This window comes from Mycteria americana, chromosome 5 (assembly GCF_035582795.1).
Source record: "Mycteria americana isolate JAX WOST 10 ecotype Jacksonville Zoo and Gardens chromosome 5, USCA_MyAme_1.0, whole genome shotgun sequence".
In the NCBI taxonomy this organism is placed as follows: Eukaryota; Metazoa; Chordata; class Aves; order Ciconiiformes; family Ciconiidae; genus Mycteria; species Mycteria americana.
In genome coordinates, this window is record NC_134369.1 from 21,554,959 (window position 1) to 21,572,254 (window position 17,296).

A 17,296-nucleotide genomic window follows, 5' to 3' on the forward strand; every position below is an offset into this window, starting at 1 on the left:
TGACTTTTGTTCTGGTTTCCAGTTTTGGAGTGTTGCTAAATGATAAAAACTCCTTGTCAGTTTTCAAACTACACAGCATTGATTTAGTAACAGAGTAGGAAAAAGACACATACTCATATTGCTCCTTTTGTGCTGAAGCATGCATGGGTGAATGTGGGGAAAATGTGTTAAGCAACTGGATATTTTACTGTGTGTCCTATTTTTGTATTGATAAAAGAAGTTGCCAGAAAGACAACACTGAAGATGCCATTTGTCTTTGAAATGTACTCCAGGTTGTTGTTTGGCACCCTTTCCACAAGCAGTGAAACTTTGCAGTGGGGAGGAGCAACAATCTTACTGCCTTAGAATATTGAAAAGAACAACAATCTTACTGCCTTAGAATTAGTTTTGCATCAACTTTGGCCAGATGAGAAATACTTGCTGTAGTTGTGACTTGCTTTCTTGTTGGGCTGTCTGGAGCAAATCATTAATGTAATTTGTTTACAAAATACTCAAGTCTCTTGTTAGCCCTTGTAGGGGTAACTATTATGTAGGGCTTGTGTGTGAAAACCACATCTAATGCACTGATAGAGCTAGTGGGAAGTTTGGTTCAGCTGAGGAGCTCTATATAACGTGATGAAATATTCGGACCTACTCCCTCCAATTTTTTTTTTTTTTTTTTTTTTTAATTCTAGATAGAGATTGCAATGTTCCATATTAGTTTAGGAGGCCGGGATAAAGATGCTGTCATTGTGAAATAAGAGTGCCAGCACAGGTAGCTAGTTCAGAAGAACTGATTAGGAATAACGCCCTGCTCTGACAAGTGTATATTTCAATAAAAGTTTGATGTCCTTATTTTAAGGAAATCTATTCTTATTATAGTGACAGTGGCAGTTCACAGCCTGCTGTGCTGTATTGAAGTGTTCAAATCAATAGCAAAGGAAATGGTACTATGAATGGTTTTCTCCCCAGGTGCTGAAGAAGTCTTGCTGCTTGCTAGAAGGACTGACTTGAGGAGGATTTCCCTGGACATGCCGGATTTCACTGACATTATTCTGCAGATAGACAATATTAGACATGCAATTGCCATAGACTACGATCCTGTGGAAGGCTACATCTACTGGACTGATGATGATGTCCGGGCAATTCGTCGGGCCTACCTTGATGGCTCTGGAGCACAGACTCTGGTAACCACAGAAATCAACCATCCAGATGGTATTGCTGTGGATTGGGTGGCGAGGAACCTGTACTGGACTGATACTGGAACAGACCGCATTGAAGTGACCCGGTTGAATGGGACATCAAGAAAGATCCTTATCTCAGAAAATCTAGACGAACCTCGAGCAATAGTGCTGAATCCTGTCATGGGGTAAGTTTTGTGTTTATTGATAGCCCTGTCTTTGGATCCAGTTTATGGTCTCCTGAAACTGAAAATCTGCAATTGTGAGATGTGTGCATTATTTGTCGAATGTTCTGGAAATAACTGGCTTTCCCTTGCTTCATCCCTTTAATACTGTGTATATAAAAGGTGACTTCTAAATATAGTGTTCTTCAATGAACCTATACATTGTGTGTTTGGTTGAATTTTCTTTTCTCTGCGTCTTCAGTGTTATCATAACTATGAAAGAATTGGGCCACTGCACATTTTCAATAGTTTAATTTATTTAATGCTCAAACTTTGTATTGTCATCGCTAATTACAGTTTGAGTTGGCTTGTTTGCTGCAGTTGGGAAAGCAGAAAGTTAGTAAGTTCTTCCAAAAGCAGGACAGATCTTGACACTTTTTTGTCTTGCATGTTATGTGCATTGACTGTTTCCCCTCTTTTTTTTACAGCTACATGTATTGGACGGACTGGGGTGAAAGTCCGAAGATAGAATGTGCTTATTTGGATGGCTCAGAAAGGCGAGTTCTGGTGAATACATCCCTAGGTTGGCCTAATGGCTTGGCACTGGATCTTGAAAAAGACAAGCTTTACTGGGGAGATGCAAAAACAGATAAAATTGAGGTGAGTAATAGAGCCATACTTGGGTGTATTCTTAGAAAACAAGTGCTGTTCTCATGTGCCGCTTTATGACTTCAATACATTTATCAATTTTTTGAGGAGTCTGTTGTTTCATTAATATTAACATGACATTTAGTATAACAAGACATATTTGAGAAGAAAGGAAACACATTCATGTGGTTCAGAAAACTTTCGCTTCGAAAGAAATGTTATGTTTGTTATGTCTACATTGCTACAAGTACAATTCAACTGCTTGAAAATCTCAGGTTTTACCTGAGGCTTTTGCAGCAAATTGGGACAGTCGGGGACAACCTCTTTAAAAGATGTTTTGACTTGTCTGTGGTGCTTGGAACTAGTATCTAAAATTGCTGCTTACGAAAGACTTGATGCAAGGTTTGCATACAGGAGAAGGTGGATGTGGGAGCCCTAGAGAGCCTTATTTCAGGACCTTAATGATTATGTGGTGTCCAGATGCATGGACAAGAAGTAATTTTTAATGTATCTCTTGCTTTGAAAACAATGTAGGCATTCTGCCTCTGAGTTTGAGGAGGGGAAATCTTCTTCATAATGTTGTATAAACATTTATGACAATATTTAGTATTTCTTAATTGTTGAAAGAATGTCTGCTAGAATACGGTGTGATTCCCATATGCCCCCCTTTCTTTGGGAAGAATTCTCTTAAAAATGCAAAAAATTCATCCTGTCTACCTATTGCTCAAACACTAGACAAAGTTGGACAAATTATCTGCTCGTTTGTTATGGTGTGCTCCCGGGGTAAGGTAGTGAAGTGTCTCTGGAGATTCACTGCTTTAATTTGAAATATGATCAAAGCAGCCATCTGTACTGGTCTAGTTATGGACATTGACAATTGTATCGGGGAGGCCCAAGATGTTTCAAGAGACATTCTTCTAAAGAAGATGCCTTTTTTTCCCCATTGTTTTTGCATTAGTATCCCATGATTAAATCTTAATGTAAAAGAATAATTTTGTTGCCACAGAAGTGAAACAAGAATGAAGAATGAAGGTTTGGGGCAAAGTTTTTTTTGGGCTTCTGAGCATGTGTTCATGAGATTCTGGGGTTTCAGTGAATTATTAACAACAGTATTGAACTGAAAGGGAGTTCAGCAAATTGATAGAGCTTGATAGTATTGTGATGTTAGAAGGGCACGTGGCTTTTGTGTAATCTAGGAATACTGATCAACAGCCATTTTATACATTTGTTATGGATGTGCTCATGGAGTTGCTGAAGAACTGTATGTAGTAGCGGGCTTACTTGCACGAGTGTGTCCATGAGACAGCTGAGGATATGGATATAGAATATAGACACAGCCAGATGTTGTGAAGAAGTCTCAAAACAGTTGCTTAAGATCCTGTTGTGTTCCTCACCACCCTCAATGCTTAGTTTCTAAATAAAATAGTTGTTTAAGAAGTGCATCTGGTTACTGGCCACTTGTGCTCATATTTCCAAGATGGAAAAAAAGGATTTTGAACCTCAATCTAAAGTTGTTATAGTAGGTTATGATTAACCTGGGGATTTGGATGACAGCATGAGACATGACCTGAGATCAGGTAAATTTAAAAATTCCTACTCTGTTATCGTTAGATCATTAGGTTTGTCAGCCAGACGAATGTTCCTTTTTAACATCTTGTTAAGCTCCAGGTGACCAGTGGCCATAGGTGTCTTGACCTGGCTGTGGTATGTTCTTAGTATGAAGTAGTTGTTTATCTTCCACAAAAATGTCAGAAGAACAGTTTGAAAATTAAAGATGCTAAATAATTAGCTCTGAGTATTTTAACTTGAAAAGGGAAATCTCCAGGGAATTTGGATTAGCTTCAAAGACAGACAACGGGAATAACTAGCTAACTGAAATAAATTCATACAAACAATTCTCAACCAGAATGTGAGAGTAAAAGTTTTTTCTCTTTAAAGCAATAATGAAAAATTTTCTTCCTATGGTATAAGCTAGTTTGCTGAAGTTGTGTTTTGACTATACTGTTACAACAGTCTATTTCTGTACCAATACCTAAGAAAAGCAATATAGAATTTTTTCCCTTGGTCATGGCCTGTGAAGTCAATGGAGTTTTCATGTTGTTTGGGGGAGTAGCATATGCAGCATTTTTAGATAAATAAATTTTGAGGAATGACTGTGCTCCCTAAAGGTTTTGCCCTTAGGAAGAGCGGAAGCAAGACTGTCTGCTAGCTCCAGAAATGTAACTTCAGTATTTGGCAGTAGCTAAGTACTGAGCTTGATGACTATCAGAGAGGTCCTGTCCCCCCTTATCTTTCAGCCTGCAGGACAAGGAATGTTGTAGATGCCACCTTTTATAGCTGCGACTGTAGTTGTGCAATGCATTTCATGGGTTTCAGCGGTCTATTCAGTCTGTTTCACTTCATTGCAAGGCAGAGAATCCAGCGGTACTGTTTGGTTTGGCATCAAAGTTTAGGAAAATCAGAGAGGCCAAAGTAAGGGCTTTTTATTCCCTCAGTTTTTCTTTTGCTTTATTATACTTACTTTTTGTGGTTCTCTTCTGTTTGCAAAAATAGAGAGAAGGGGGTGGTTCACTTGGTCTTGCAAACAGAAGATATTCTTTATGTGAAGTGGATTGTGACATCTGTAGATACGTTGATTCCTATATATTGTGCAACCGTGTTTTAATTGTTAGCACAAAGAGTGAAATCCCCATGCTCCTGGCAATGGATTCCACATTTTCTTAGATTAAAACTGGTATAAATATTCTCATTTTAAGTCAACACTCCCCTCCCCCCCCCCCTTTTTTTTCTTTTTGCACTTTTTCTTTTTATGCTTGGAGTTTACTTTTGTTAGGTATCACAAATAGACTCCTCCTGAGGCTGTATTTACAGATACCTGAATAGGCCCATTTAGGATATGATGGGGAAAAAGTAATGTGTGTGTGCCCGCAGTTCTGAACCGTGCTGTGAAGGATTCTGTCGTGGTCCATTCTGGACTGGCACGAGTTAAAATGGCACTGGCACATTAATCAGTAGAAATGGATGTTAGATGTCTATTGCAGACTTCCATTAGAAAACAAATTTTTGGTTTCCATTGTGGAAGACGTACCAGACACGTTTGTATATTCTGCTCACTTGGGAAAGAGCTGTGTCACTTAACCAGTCCTGACACAGCTCAAATACTGGCCAGTTTGAGACTCATGTCTAACAGATGAAAAAAGTGCGCAAAGGAAATATTTTAGAATAGAAGCAAATTGATCCAATGGATTGTATCTCACATTTATTGCTCATCTTGCTATATTTGTAATCTAACAGTCCTCTCCTGCAAGACTGCTGTGGTTGAGAGGTTCTATTGATACCCTAGATTTTCCCAGTAGGCCATAGTTTGTACTACTCTGCTGGCTCCAGTACATATGAAACCTAACTGTGTGGTGTATCAGGTGGGGCATTTCCACTTTTACTTGCTGCCAAAGTTATTCAGCATGAACTCATTCTCTCATGCGTGTGTTCTGTTGCAAGGAACATGCCATTTAAGTGGATTGCCAATGCAGCTGGTGTCTCAGTGATGTGTTCTGTATATGTATGTATGTCTGTTGCATCCACAGCTTTTCAGAAACAAAAAACAGCTGACTGCAAGTCAAGGATACGCGTTTATATGTTTATGTTTTATACTATAGTTGACTGAACTGAGTATTAGGATTTTTCTTTTTCCTGGTAAGCACCTAAAACTACCCTGAAGCATGTTACTGGATAAATTTAGTTTATGTTAACACCTAAAACCAGCATAGGTGAGAGTAGATAGTAAGCTGTAACTCTATTTTGTAACTCATTAGATGGGGGGAAAAAAAAAGAAAAAAGTTGATGAAGTTTTGGGTGGTTTACTCTGTTGCTACATTGCAAGGAGAGAGTTCTTACTTAATCTAAAATGACATTCAGATTTATGTTGAGCCTCCTGAAGGAGGAAGGTGTCAAGCAACTGGAGGGCCCTTACATGGTTCAGAAAGTGGCAATCTGCAGCTGTACTCTACTGCAGAAGGCAAAGAAGGTGGCATGTGGCACATGGATTGCTGCGTGCTGCCTTGTATGTGCTGAAGATGGGAGGCCAAAGAGCTGTTGGATGATAATGGAGAGGGACAGTGGCTGGGCCAGTATATTGCTCTGCATTGGAGTAGTTGACTGTTAAGGTGCATCCTCTACTCCCGTTGCCTTCTTTTCAGAACAGTTAGTTTCTCTTGGGCCATTGCAGTGCTGCCACTTGACAGTTTTCTCATCTAAAAACTGCAGTCCCAGATTTCCTGAAGCAACTGGAAATTTTCCAGAGACCAAAGATCTGTGAAAGGCATAAGGTAAAGGAGAAAATTCCCATCTCCACTGTTTTCCTCTATCCATCTACTTTCACCTGCCTCAAAATGTCCCAGCTCACTGTGCAGAAATTGCAAAATGGAATAAATTGAAACCATTACCTCTACTACTGTGCAGAGCATGGTTGGACTTAAGGCCTGTTGGGGAAGAAGTAATATTAAGAGTGATGCCTGATAACGTAAAAAGTGCACTATGTTGGCTATTCTGTAGCTTTCTGACAAACTGCTTGTAGATGAAAATTGCTTTCATCACACAGCATGCCTTCAATTGCTTTCCATATAGAAAAAAACAAGAGTGAATATAGCTTGTGCATATTTGTGCGTATCTCTGCTTGGTATTCTGCTCTGCTTTCTGGTATTTTAGTTCTGCAGGGAGTCGTCTTTACTCTCCCTGGGAAGGCCTGTTCATATACAAAGTTCTTAAACAGTGACTGAACTTTGTACAGCTTGGCAATTTGATAAGCTGAAGACATCTGTCATGTTTTTGCTGGACCTCAGGTTTGAAATGTACTGTAACTGTCTCTGGTTTGTTTTTTTAGTTTGTTTGTTTTGGGGGTGGTTTTGTTTGGTTTTGGTAACACATTTTGACATTACTTTTGGGTGCGCTTTTCCACAATGAGAAAATAAACACTGCAGAGCTGTTGAGGGTACCAAGCAGTGTCCTATATCAGGAGAGTATGTTGTTATTTGTGCTTGTAAAACTTCATGGGGTAAAGCCAGCAGTTACCCTTTCCTGGCAAAAACCCTTTCCTAACCTTTCCGTCTGCAGCATTCAGCTGCAACACAAAGGGCCCAGTCTCTTCGCAAGCAGTTTGCATCCTGAAGAAACCATTTGGCGAGGCTTGTCAAAATTTTGCGTGACAGGAGCCTATGGGGCTTTCGCTGCAAATTTGGCACCCTGTGACAACATTGTTCCCAGCTTTTAATTTTTTTTTTTTAATTAGTTTGGCAAAGTCTACAGCAAGGAAAAATATATAGCAAATTTTGAGTCGTGTCTGTCAAAATCATGTGTTTGTCTGCACGGCTTCACCTACGAGTAAGGGGCATGGATTAATCCAACTGAACTCTGGATTTTACTGACAGAGAAAAGGTACTTTCCAGGAACAAACAGCAGATTAATAAGAATTACAGGGTTCCAGCAGAGAGAGAAGCAAAGACCCAATGGCATCCACGTGTAGAGTTTCCTAATTGTCCTTAAAAACAATTTTGTGGTTAGCCAGGATTTCCCATGTATTATTTCTTCAGCATTCGCTTAAAGTGCCTAAGGTATAATTGCATAATGAGAAATTGCTGAATTCTCAGGTGCCTGTTATTATGTATGCATTTTACTTAAGTTTGTGCAATATTCTTGGAATAAATGTTATACAGACTATCCCTTCTGGCAGCTTCCACTCACTACCCGCCCCCCCCCCCCCCCCCCTTGACAAATGTCTTTCACTTGTCTTTGCAGAAGACTCAGTTATGTACAGTAATTCTTTGCAAGTTCATAGAGTGTTTAAGTCTAAAGTGTAAGTCAGCACCACATGACAATCCTGGAGTTCACTGAAAAAATTTTCCAAGATGCAATCATGTGGGCTGTCCTTGAAATTTAAGGAAACAGTCTTTGTAATTAGTTTGTTGTTGATTACATTCTGCATAAATAGTGTAAAATGACATTTGGAACAATTTGCTACTTAAATGGGAGTAGGCTTTGCAGAAGTCAATAGTACTAGCGAGAAAAATTAACATGTAAACTAATTTAAGACTGCTTTTTCTAAACAAGTCCGAGTATACTTCACACATTACACTTTGTTTTCCAGTTGTTTGACCTAAAAAATGCAATATTTAATTTGTATATGAGACGTTTTCTCATAACCAATACATTTGTGTGTGTGTGTTTCTTTGCATTGGCATTTTTCACCAAAAGATTAAAAAGACTATGTAGTGTAATAAACTACTTGGGAAATATTCTGGACTGATTTATTGAAACAGGCAAATCTTACAGAGAGAACAACTAATTTAAACTTATCTCCACATGTTAACTAGATATAAAAAACTCAAAGCATCATTTTTCTATAAATATGAGTGTATTTCAGAAGACCTAGTTTATATGTATATAAAGGTAAATAATCCCCACACTGTATATTTGTATTAATACATGAGAACAGAGAAGTGAAATTGGTATAGAAATAAGAAAGACAGGATCTCACTGATCTGAAGAATAGATACCAGTCTAAGTAGACAGCTGCAGTGATAAAATCACTTAAATTGATGATAGTGAGGGAGCCTTAACTTCAGTGATTTTTTTGAAACTTCTCAGTGACATTTGATTCGATTTAGAACTGTGACAGAGAAATGTCAACTAATGTAATTGTTAGAAATAAGTTATTAATTGAAGCTTATACTACGGTCCCTAGATGAAGCATATCTACACTATATCCTATACTTTTTGCTTCTGATACATTTGTAAATTATATCCTTTCTAGATGCAAGTGCTACATATCTAAAGTGATATGTATCATATTGACATATAATATGTTAATGTTGAATATCACATGTCAGAATTGGGCTAGCAAACCGTGTATACATCCCTTCTGTTCATATAGCTCTGTTCAGCAGTGTATTCCTGCATCCTGGGCTGCTCCTTTGAATGCTGCCATTAATGCAGCTTCTGGTTTTTCTTTTTGCAATTAGTCTTAGTCTCCTGCCTGGGATTAAGCTATGTTGTTGAGGGAGTGACATGTGTACATCTTTGTGGCCATTGGGTATGTTTTGTTGTTGGAGGTTATGTATGTGGTTTGTAAGCATTATATACCACGTTTTTATTAGTTTAAATAGTTGTTAGGCCTCTGTATTGCTATATGTTTTGCTTGAAGAACCAGCAAGTGTGAATGCTGTTGTAGGTGGATGGTTTTTTTTGTTTTACTTGGAGAGCTGCTCAGCAAACATTATCGCCAGAGAGCTGTATTTGTAGCATTGTCCAAACACCTAGCATGTAATTAACTATCTTTTAAGATTCTAAAAGGGAATAATCTGCACTAGTGAGCTTGGGACCAAATTTTTACAAGCAGTCAGATAGTCATTGTAGAATGGATAGGAGGAGTCATTTGGAGGAAGGACTATCTTAAAATGCTGTTGCAGGGTTCTGGCAGTTCTTGGACTTTTCTAAGACTGATGACAAATCAGTTATGATTGCTTTTCCCAGAGGGACATTGCTGGGATGGAACACAGGCTTTCTGGAAGAAGAGAGCTGAATCTTTGACTTCAGTGCTTTAACGATGACAATTATAAATATCTGCAGAGAGTTGCATAAGGAATAAAACAGGTTCTCACTAATTCTACAAAATTATATAGAGCCTGACAGGGTTCCTTCAGTTAAAAGGGGGTGTGCACTTTTAGGAAGAAGAAGGAAACCTGGCAGCTAGGGGAAGAGGGTCTTTTATTCTCTCCTTTTCAGGAATCCCTACTCTCTCATCTGCGTGTTGGCTGTGTTCTGCTTGCACCATCAGACTTATCACCAGATTTGGAGTCAAGAATAAGCACCTCAGTTCAGACTGGCAGGGATGTTAGTGGAGTCTCAGCTTCCTCTGCTGAAAGAATTTAGAGTTTTCTACTCAGGCATATTTGGAATGATCTTTCTTAACTAGTTTGCTACCGTAGAAATGATGTTGCAGTTGGTCCAGCCTTGTACACACTAGCCTGTAGTGGGGAACAGAGACTGCTGAGATGACATACAATGATCTGTAATGTTCAACAGATCGGACTGCTGAGTGATTTCAGATCCTAATGGTTTCTTATGAATTTAAACTCTTCTGGCTCTGTTACGTGTTTCTAAACCCTGAACTCTGGTTCAGGATTTCCTGGTGTGAGACTACCTCTTTCTGGAACACAGAAATATAGCCAGCCTCTACCTGCTAACACACAATGTCCATATCCTGTTTAGGAACATAGAGCCTTCTAGCTCCACTCTTCTAATTGCAAGATCAAGTTGTCTGTATTTTGCTTACTGCTTAATTAGGAACTTCAGTATGTTATTTCATACCTTGCACCACATGAGCTTTGTTTACTTTTAAGAGGACTGTTACCAAGTGTGAGAGCTGCTGAAGAAACTCACATCCAGGTTCACAAGATGAGATGCTTTAGCTGATCAGAACATAAGTGTCACACCTTTGTGCTCTAAGCTATGTAGTAAGGAAGTGTTCACAGAGCAGAGAGACTCATTGACCGAATGGAAGAAGATAAACGAATCAAGGTGAATTCTCTCCTGTCCCTTTTCAACGTTGTGAGTTAGCTACCAGGTGAACTTGTATCTGAGCCCTGAGCAAGAGAAAGGTATGACAGTGTTGAAGAGGAAAGTGTTTGGTATAAAGGACACATCCGAACTTTGGCCAATTCCATCCTGTGTTCAGTAGTGCTCTTGAAGATACATATAATTTTCCATTCTTCAGCAGTCTTGAGTAAAACTTTTTCTGCTGTTCCAGATGGGATGGGATGGGATGGGGGGTGCCTCCACAGGTAGATGATGACCTAGCCTCAATTAGTCTTATCTTTAACACCTTTTGGCTGAAATGCAGCAGCCCAATAGACAGGGGTGTGGAGGCTTCAGTCCTCAAGGCAAACATCCTGGACCAAAAACATTGTACCATGTCTCCTCAGCAGCACGTGGTGCTGTGAGCACATTCTTAGTTCTTTAAGCTGAGATTTCCCAGATAACTTCAAATCAAATTCAAGACTCCAGTTCTTTTCTTCATGGTCTAGGCCATGCATATGGAAAAGGCAGCTACACGTCTGAAATGAAGACTGCTGTCTGGGGTACTGTTGAGCATAAATGGATTTTCCACAATGAAGGCGAATCTTTTCTGTAGTAAAGATAAATTTTTCTTAAGGGTTGTACTGAGATAGTGGATTAACCTCCACTCCTCCTTCCTTTTCCCAATTTCCAGGAACTAAAAAACATCAAAAAGTTCAGTACTCTCTGTTCCAAGTGCAAGGTTCATATTAGTTGACCTGCCTTCAGCATCATAAATAACCAGAAATGTTTGTCTGTAAAGAAGTAGAGCAAAACCAGCCTTGCAGTGAAACCCGATTGTGTGGAAGCAGTCGCAGTATGGGCTTCTGGTCCCAAGTAGAGGATACGGGAGATGATGTGGCCTGTGTTAGTCATGCCACTTAATGCACTAGTAGAAAACTCTCAAATAATGACTTGATTGAATGACCCTCCATAGGATGCTCTTGATCAGGGATTCTCCCAAACTTTTATATGCCCAGCTTGATACTGTATCCATTAGCTTCAAAGTGAAAAATCCACAAATATTGGCAGCTGCCAGTTTAAATACTCCTTTGAGTCTTTCCAGAGTGCAATCTGTACCAGTATGAACTTACTTTCATGTACAACTATTTATGATTTATTAGGGTTGCTGTATAGTCATAAAGACCTCTAAATCTTTTCAATTTTCCAGGGACTATGTTGTTTTGTACTGTTTTTTTAAAGGAACAACTTAAAAAATGAGCAACTGACAGACAGCTTCTAAATTTGGTCTTCGTGGAGTGCTCAGGAATTACTTCTGTGTGTGCAGCTTTTGCTATATTTATCAAGAGGAAATCCTGAGGATGTATTAAACTACAAAGTTGAAGAATTATTTGAGTTTTACATGCTTGAGGCTCTCCTTTCTCCCTGAAGAATTATTTTAGGCTATCTGATATCAAATCACCCTTTTCCACTTGCTAGAGAGAGAATTCTGCTTTACTTCCCTTACTGGGATCAACTTCCTGTATTTAAAAGAGGGATTTTGTATTTAGCGGTACGAAGGCTTCTGCACCTATGAAGTGTGGAAATGGGCCCCCCTTTATGAGAACCTGATGTCTTTTCTGGCACAGAATAAGTATATCATTTTCTAGCTGCTGAGAAAAAGGTGGCTTCTATGGAAGTTGGAGTAACTTGGAGTTTCTTTGTCAGACTAGCAGGTAGGATAGTTAAGAGACTTTTTAACTAAGTAACCTTCTCAAAGTTACTTGCTATATTGTTTGCCAATAGCTATGAGGAATTTTCTTTAAATACTATTCCCCTTTTTGCTTTTGTTTTCCTACTTTCTCCTGTTCTCTTCCAAGAATAATACTGAGCTTTCCCATACAGCTTACCTCTGACTTAGAGGGAAGGTGATTTGTGCTGCCCAGGAGTTGTGATCCCATAAATACTGTGTTATAACAGTGTTGAGAGAGACTTGTTTCTCTGATACTTTGGGGATAGTTGTGTCAATCTGCACAGCGTACTCTAGCAGGTACGTTGGTTTGTCACCATAGTTTGGGAACTAATTTTTCACTGGGAAACAGTCCTTCTCCTGCTCTTATGTTCCTATTGCTGTTTTGGAAGGAAAGTATTGGAGATACTTGACCTTTCAGTGTCTGGCACTTGTTCTTATATGTAATCCTTTGAACCCACTGGGGAGGACACCGCACCCTTCTTGGTGTTTAGTGACCTTAGGTGTGAGGTTTTCAAATGAAGAATACAGGGTTTTGTGCCACAAACACAAATTGTAGCCATCTTCTATTTCAGCTTTGTTGGTTTTTTTAAGGGTTCTGCATTGGTAATGGTGTTTCACAGCACCACAAAAGATAATGTTGGAAAGCACCAGCTGGATTGTCTTGAGCAACGCTGGGAGGGCAGGTGGTGGTACCACACGTGCCTATTGACAGAAATTTCTGCAACCTTTGGTTGTGAAACATGTGAACCTGGATGCTGTTAGAAACAGGAGACCTGACATGATGGGCTAGCCTGGTGGGGTTCCCGTGTTTCTGAAGAACGCACGCTAAAAATAGAGGTGTAGAACTTGCTTTTCGTGCCATGTGAAAATCTGTATGGGAAAAGCACTAATTTCACTATTAGTGAAATTTTGAGAGCTGTCCGTACTGTTTTGAAAGCTGTCCATACTGGATGATATGAGATTCATATCACCTGGCCCTAACGAGAAAGAAATCTAACAGATATACATGACAGCCTACCCTAGTTCTCCCAAGATTGCCTGCAACGGTGGGAAATTTTTCTGATAAATGTCAGTAGTGTAGATAAGACCAAAGGTTTTTGTGTCTATTTAGCCTTTCTAAAAATTCTTCAATGCGCTGATGGGATAGCAGTCACTCAAAGGAAGACTTCCTTTGCTTGGCTTGATTGACCAGAGTCATTCTGTGGGAAAGGATGCTAACTTATTCTAAACTGAAGGTGACCCTTGCCTTTTTGTGAGCAATAAAGACATAATAGAGGCACAGTTAGGGTTCAGTGGAACCCCCACAGCCATCTGCACACTTCATTGGCAGAAGTGGCTTTCACTTGAACTTGCATTTGACAAGTGTTTTCTGTCTCTTTCTCATTCAGAAGGGTCCTTCAAAGCCAAGTAATTGAAATGCTCTCACCCCTCACTCCTTTCCTTCCTCCCCCCACACTTGCTTTAATTGCAGGGCAACTGGTATTCAGTGTTAATGAGTAAAAATGCATGCACTTCCAAAGCTCACACTGTTTTTCCTTCCCATAGGGAAGTTTCTAAAAAAAACCCCTCTCTTTTCTACACTCTACAGCACCAGCTTCATAAAGGAATAGTTGGGGAGAAAAAGTGTTTCTGTTGCGTGTTGCATAGCCCTTTCTCTCCCTCCCTCTTTTTAATTTTTTTTTTTTTTTTTCATTGGGCTGGACTTTTTGAAATGAAACACAAATCAGGTCTCTGGAATAAAAGGTTGTGAGTATGCCTTGTGGCATTTGGAATGAGACTATTCACTGCCTGAATGACTATAAATAGAAAGCAAGGAGCTGCGTATTTCTCAGTTCAGACTCCCTGCAAAGAAGCGCCCTTCCCAGTTAAAGGGTGACTTTTTGAAAGAAACCTTGTTCCTTGTGCTGAATTGAATTGCTCCAGGAATTCTTCTTGGAGCTTGCATAAAAAGGTGTTAATCTCTATTTTATTTCTCCTTTTAAAAGGCAGTATCCTCCATCATAAATGTATATTCTTAGCCATATCGCCAGATATGCCCGTCTTGTCTGTACAGAGTTGCATGTAAAAAAATTTCTGAGTGCAGAACAAACATTGTTTTCAGGATTTTTTTTGCCTGAAAGCTTTCTTTTTGGCTCTGGGCCAGTTGTCGGCTCCCTTTTTATCTGGTATTCATTCTTCAGTGAGAAGGCTAAATTAGCAGCACTCAGGTTTTTGGGTTTCTTTTTTTTTTAGGGATTGAGGAACAGAATGGGAATTGTGATTGATTTTTTTAATAATAAAAGATTTGATTCTCCCAGCATACTTGTGATGTTGCCAACGGTAAGAACCCCAATAGCTTACTGTTGCAGTTCTGCAGACAATTGGTTTGGCTGATTTGGCTGTTAAAAAATGCTCATAAATTTCCCGTGTTGTGCAGTTATGCAAATTTAGTGAAATCATTTTTCTTCTGCCTCTCCTTTTCAGAAGGACTGTAGTATTAAAGAAAGAAGCATAGTAGATGGGAGGAAAACATTTGATGGGTTGTGAGTTGGCAATGTTAAAGATCCTAGCACTTGAGCTGTTGGATTGGCTTTTTTCTCTTTTTTTCCCTTTTTTATTTTTGCCTTTTTTTTCTTTTTTCCCCTCTCCTTTTTTTCTTCCCTCCCTTCCCCTTTTTCCCTCCTAACATGGTGTTTTGTGTGGTATTTTGAAAGCTGCTTCTAATTTTCTCCTCAGACCTTTTGTTTCACATTTTTTTTCTGCCTTCAAAAAACTAGCAAGGGCAGCCTTCTTCATAGAGTCTTCTTTTTGCTGTTCATAGTTTTTAAAGAATGGGTCTATATATTCCTTGCATTGCTCTTTCCGTTACTGATGGATTCCTAGCTATGTGGGTTGTGGTTTTTCTGTTTGTTTAACAGAGGAATTAAAAGGTTGACAAATACCCACCTTAATTTTTTAAAGCTTAGCCTGTGCATGGTTTGCAGTGTTTTTTGCATTAAAGCTAATGTAAAAATGAGAGCAACAGCAATGGACAGGAAATAAAGGGAGTAATATGACGTTGCTGTTCATATTTCTAATAAAAGGTGAAAAAACCAGAAAAAGAAATGTGCTCTTCCGCAAGCCCAGGAAAGCAGATTTTAAGAGGTCACCAAGCAGGCTAAGGAGATAAGACATTCCATAATATTTAATTTCTTTGTAGTTTTCTAAATTGTAATTTTCTTAGCTTAAAACTGATGGTCAGTGTCACTCTTAATAGGAGTTTTCATAGCTGGGTACATGAATAACAGACTTTATAGAGAGATTTATTCAAGTTGGTCATTTTCTTCTCTTGATCCTGACTGTTGGACATCTTGATTATCCTTGTCATTTTACGTTTTTTCTGCATGCTGGTTTCTGTCTGGAGCACCATATGTTTTCCTCGTTACCTTTATTGTGTGACTGACTTCACCTACGATGAGCCCTGCTGTCCTTTTGCATTTGCAGCTAGCATAGGTATTTCTGTTGCCTTTTCCTTTTCCCTCGGGAGCCTCTTGTGAGCCATTGTACTAACATGTTGGGCTCTTTTTTGTCTTGCCTTACCTTCAGTGACTTTTGCCCAACATTTAAAACTGCTTTGTAGATGTCGCCTACCATCCACTCAGAGTTGTAAAATTTGCCTGTTACTATTCCCAGGCAGGAAAAAAATTACTGTAAAATAGTATATTTTACTATTACTTTAGTCACTTCCAATTTGAAGTGACTTTGCTTCATGGGATGTTTTACCTTTATAAATCTCCTTGAGCAGCGGTCTTAATTTAGAAAGACAAGTGATTGCTCAGATTATATTTTGCCAGTTATTCAGCTGAGTTGCCTTTGAGTTCTTCACTTGACTTAAAGTTACTTTCCAGCTAAAAAAAACACATGCAGTTTTTCTTAGATCAAATATTGCATTGGCTTATTTTTAATTATGTTGTCCACTAGTTCATGATTATATGAAATTTTGGATCATGTGCCTTTAACTTATCAGTAAGATGTTTTATATATAGTGTTTATATATATAATATGTATATTTAATAATTATATATGTATATCCTGTTGAAAAGTAAAACATTACGATTTGTAAGATGGGTGGCAAGCACAGAGTGCACCTTTCTTCTAGCTATGGGTCTGGTTTTATTCCTTGTTAAAATATCAAACATTTTTGGCAAATTTAAGGCAAGAAGAAACTTTCCAGGAAGGACATCACATTAGAACCTACGTAGCTGCTTCTAACGTAAAACTCGCCTCCTTTCTGTCACATGTATTACTAACATTTTAGTCTTATTTTGAATGCCTGAAAACCCCATTGCTCTCACCTAGCAGGTAAAGCACAGGAGAACCCCTCTGCTTTAGAAACCACTAGTCATGAAAGCTGTGTCCTTGGAGAGAAGGCAGGTGAGATCTGTCTCTAGGAGAGCAGAACTGTTTTTTGTTTCCCTCCCCTGGGGCTGCTTCTTATCAAGCTGGTTAAAGCAGCAAAGACTGTAGACCCAGCTACCCTGTTGTCATCTTCCATTCCTAGCATGAGTCCTTCAGTTTTAGCCCCAAGCAGTTAGCATAGATCTACAGTAGGAAAGTCCCCACTCAAACCCCTTGTATCTTGAAAACATCTCAGAATGGATCTTCAATTTATCAGATAATCAGTAAGAATTAACAAACTCAGTTCATCAGTTTCACCAATGTCTATGGTGAAAGATCTGGTTTGGTTTGAGGCCTCCCTCCCTTTACTCAGATAGCAATAATGGGGGTTTTGCAAATTGTGCTCAAAAAGCGTGGATAGTCAGTCTTCTAGTTTACCTCTCTGCTCTTGTCATGCGAGGTTTTCCTAACCCAGAATTAATGGATGCTTAAGTCTCATCCAAATTCTGTGCTGTCTGTGAACAATAATAGCTATGTAATTGCCTTTTCCAGTGATGTAAGGTACAAATAAAAACATGCTTTTACTTTAATACTGCTTTCACTGTATTCCTCTGTATGTTCCTTTGTTTTTTCTTTGCTTTACTTTTCTTCAGTCTTACCTCATGAGG

General features: G+C 39.0%; 1 protein-coding gene across 3 annotated transcripts in view; it reads left to right on the forward strand.

Moving 5' to 3' along the window:
- The window catches only part of LRP5 (LDL receptor related protein 5), a 170,418-nt gene that overhangs the window by 75,860 nt on the left and 77,262 nt on the right, over positions 1-17,296 (forward strand). For all 3 annotated transcript variants that reach the window (XM_075502419.1, XM_075502420.1, XM_075502421.1), the window contains exons 6-7: positions 952-1,348; positions 1,813-1,984. In XM_075502419.1, coding sequence (XP_075358534.1) covers positions 952-1,348; positions 1,813-1,984 — 569 coding nt within the window. The remainder of the gene's footprint in view (positions 1-951; positions 1,349-1,812; positions 1,985-17,296) is intronic.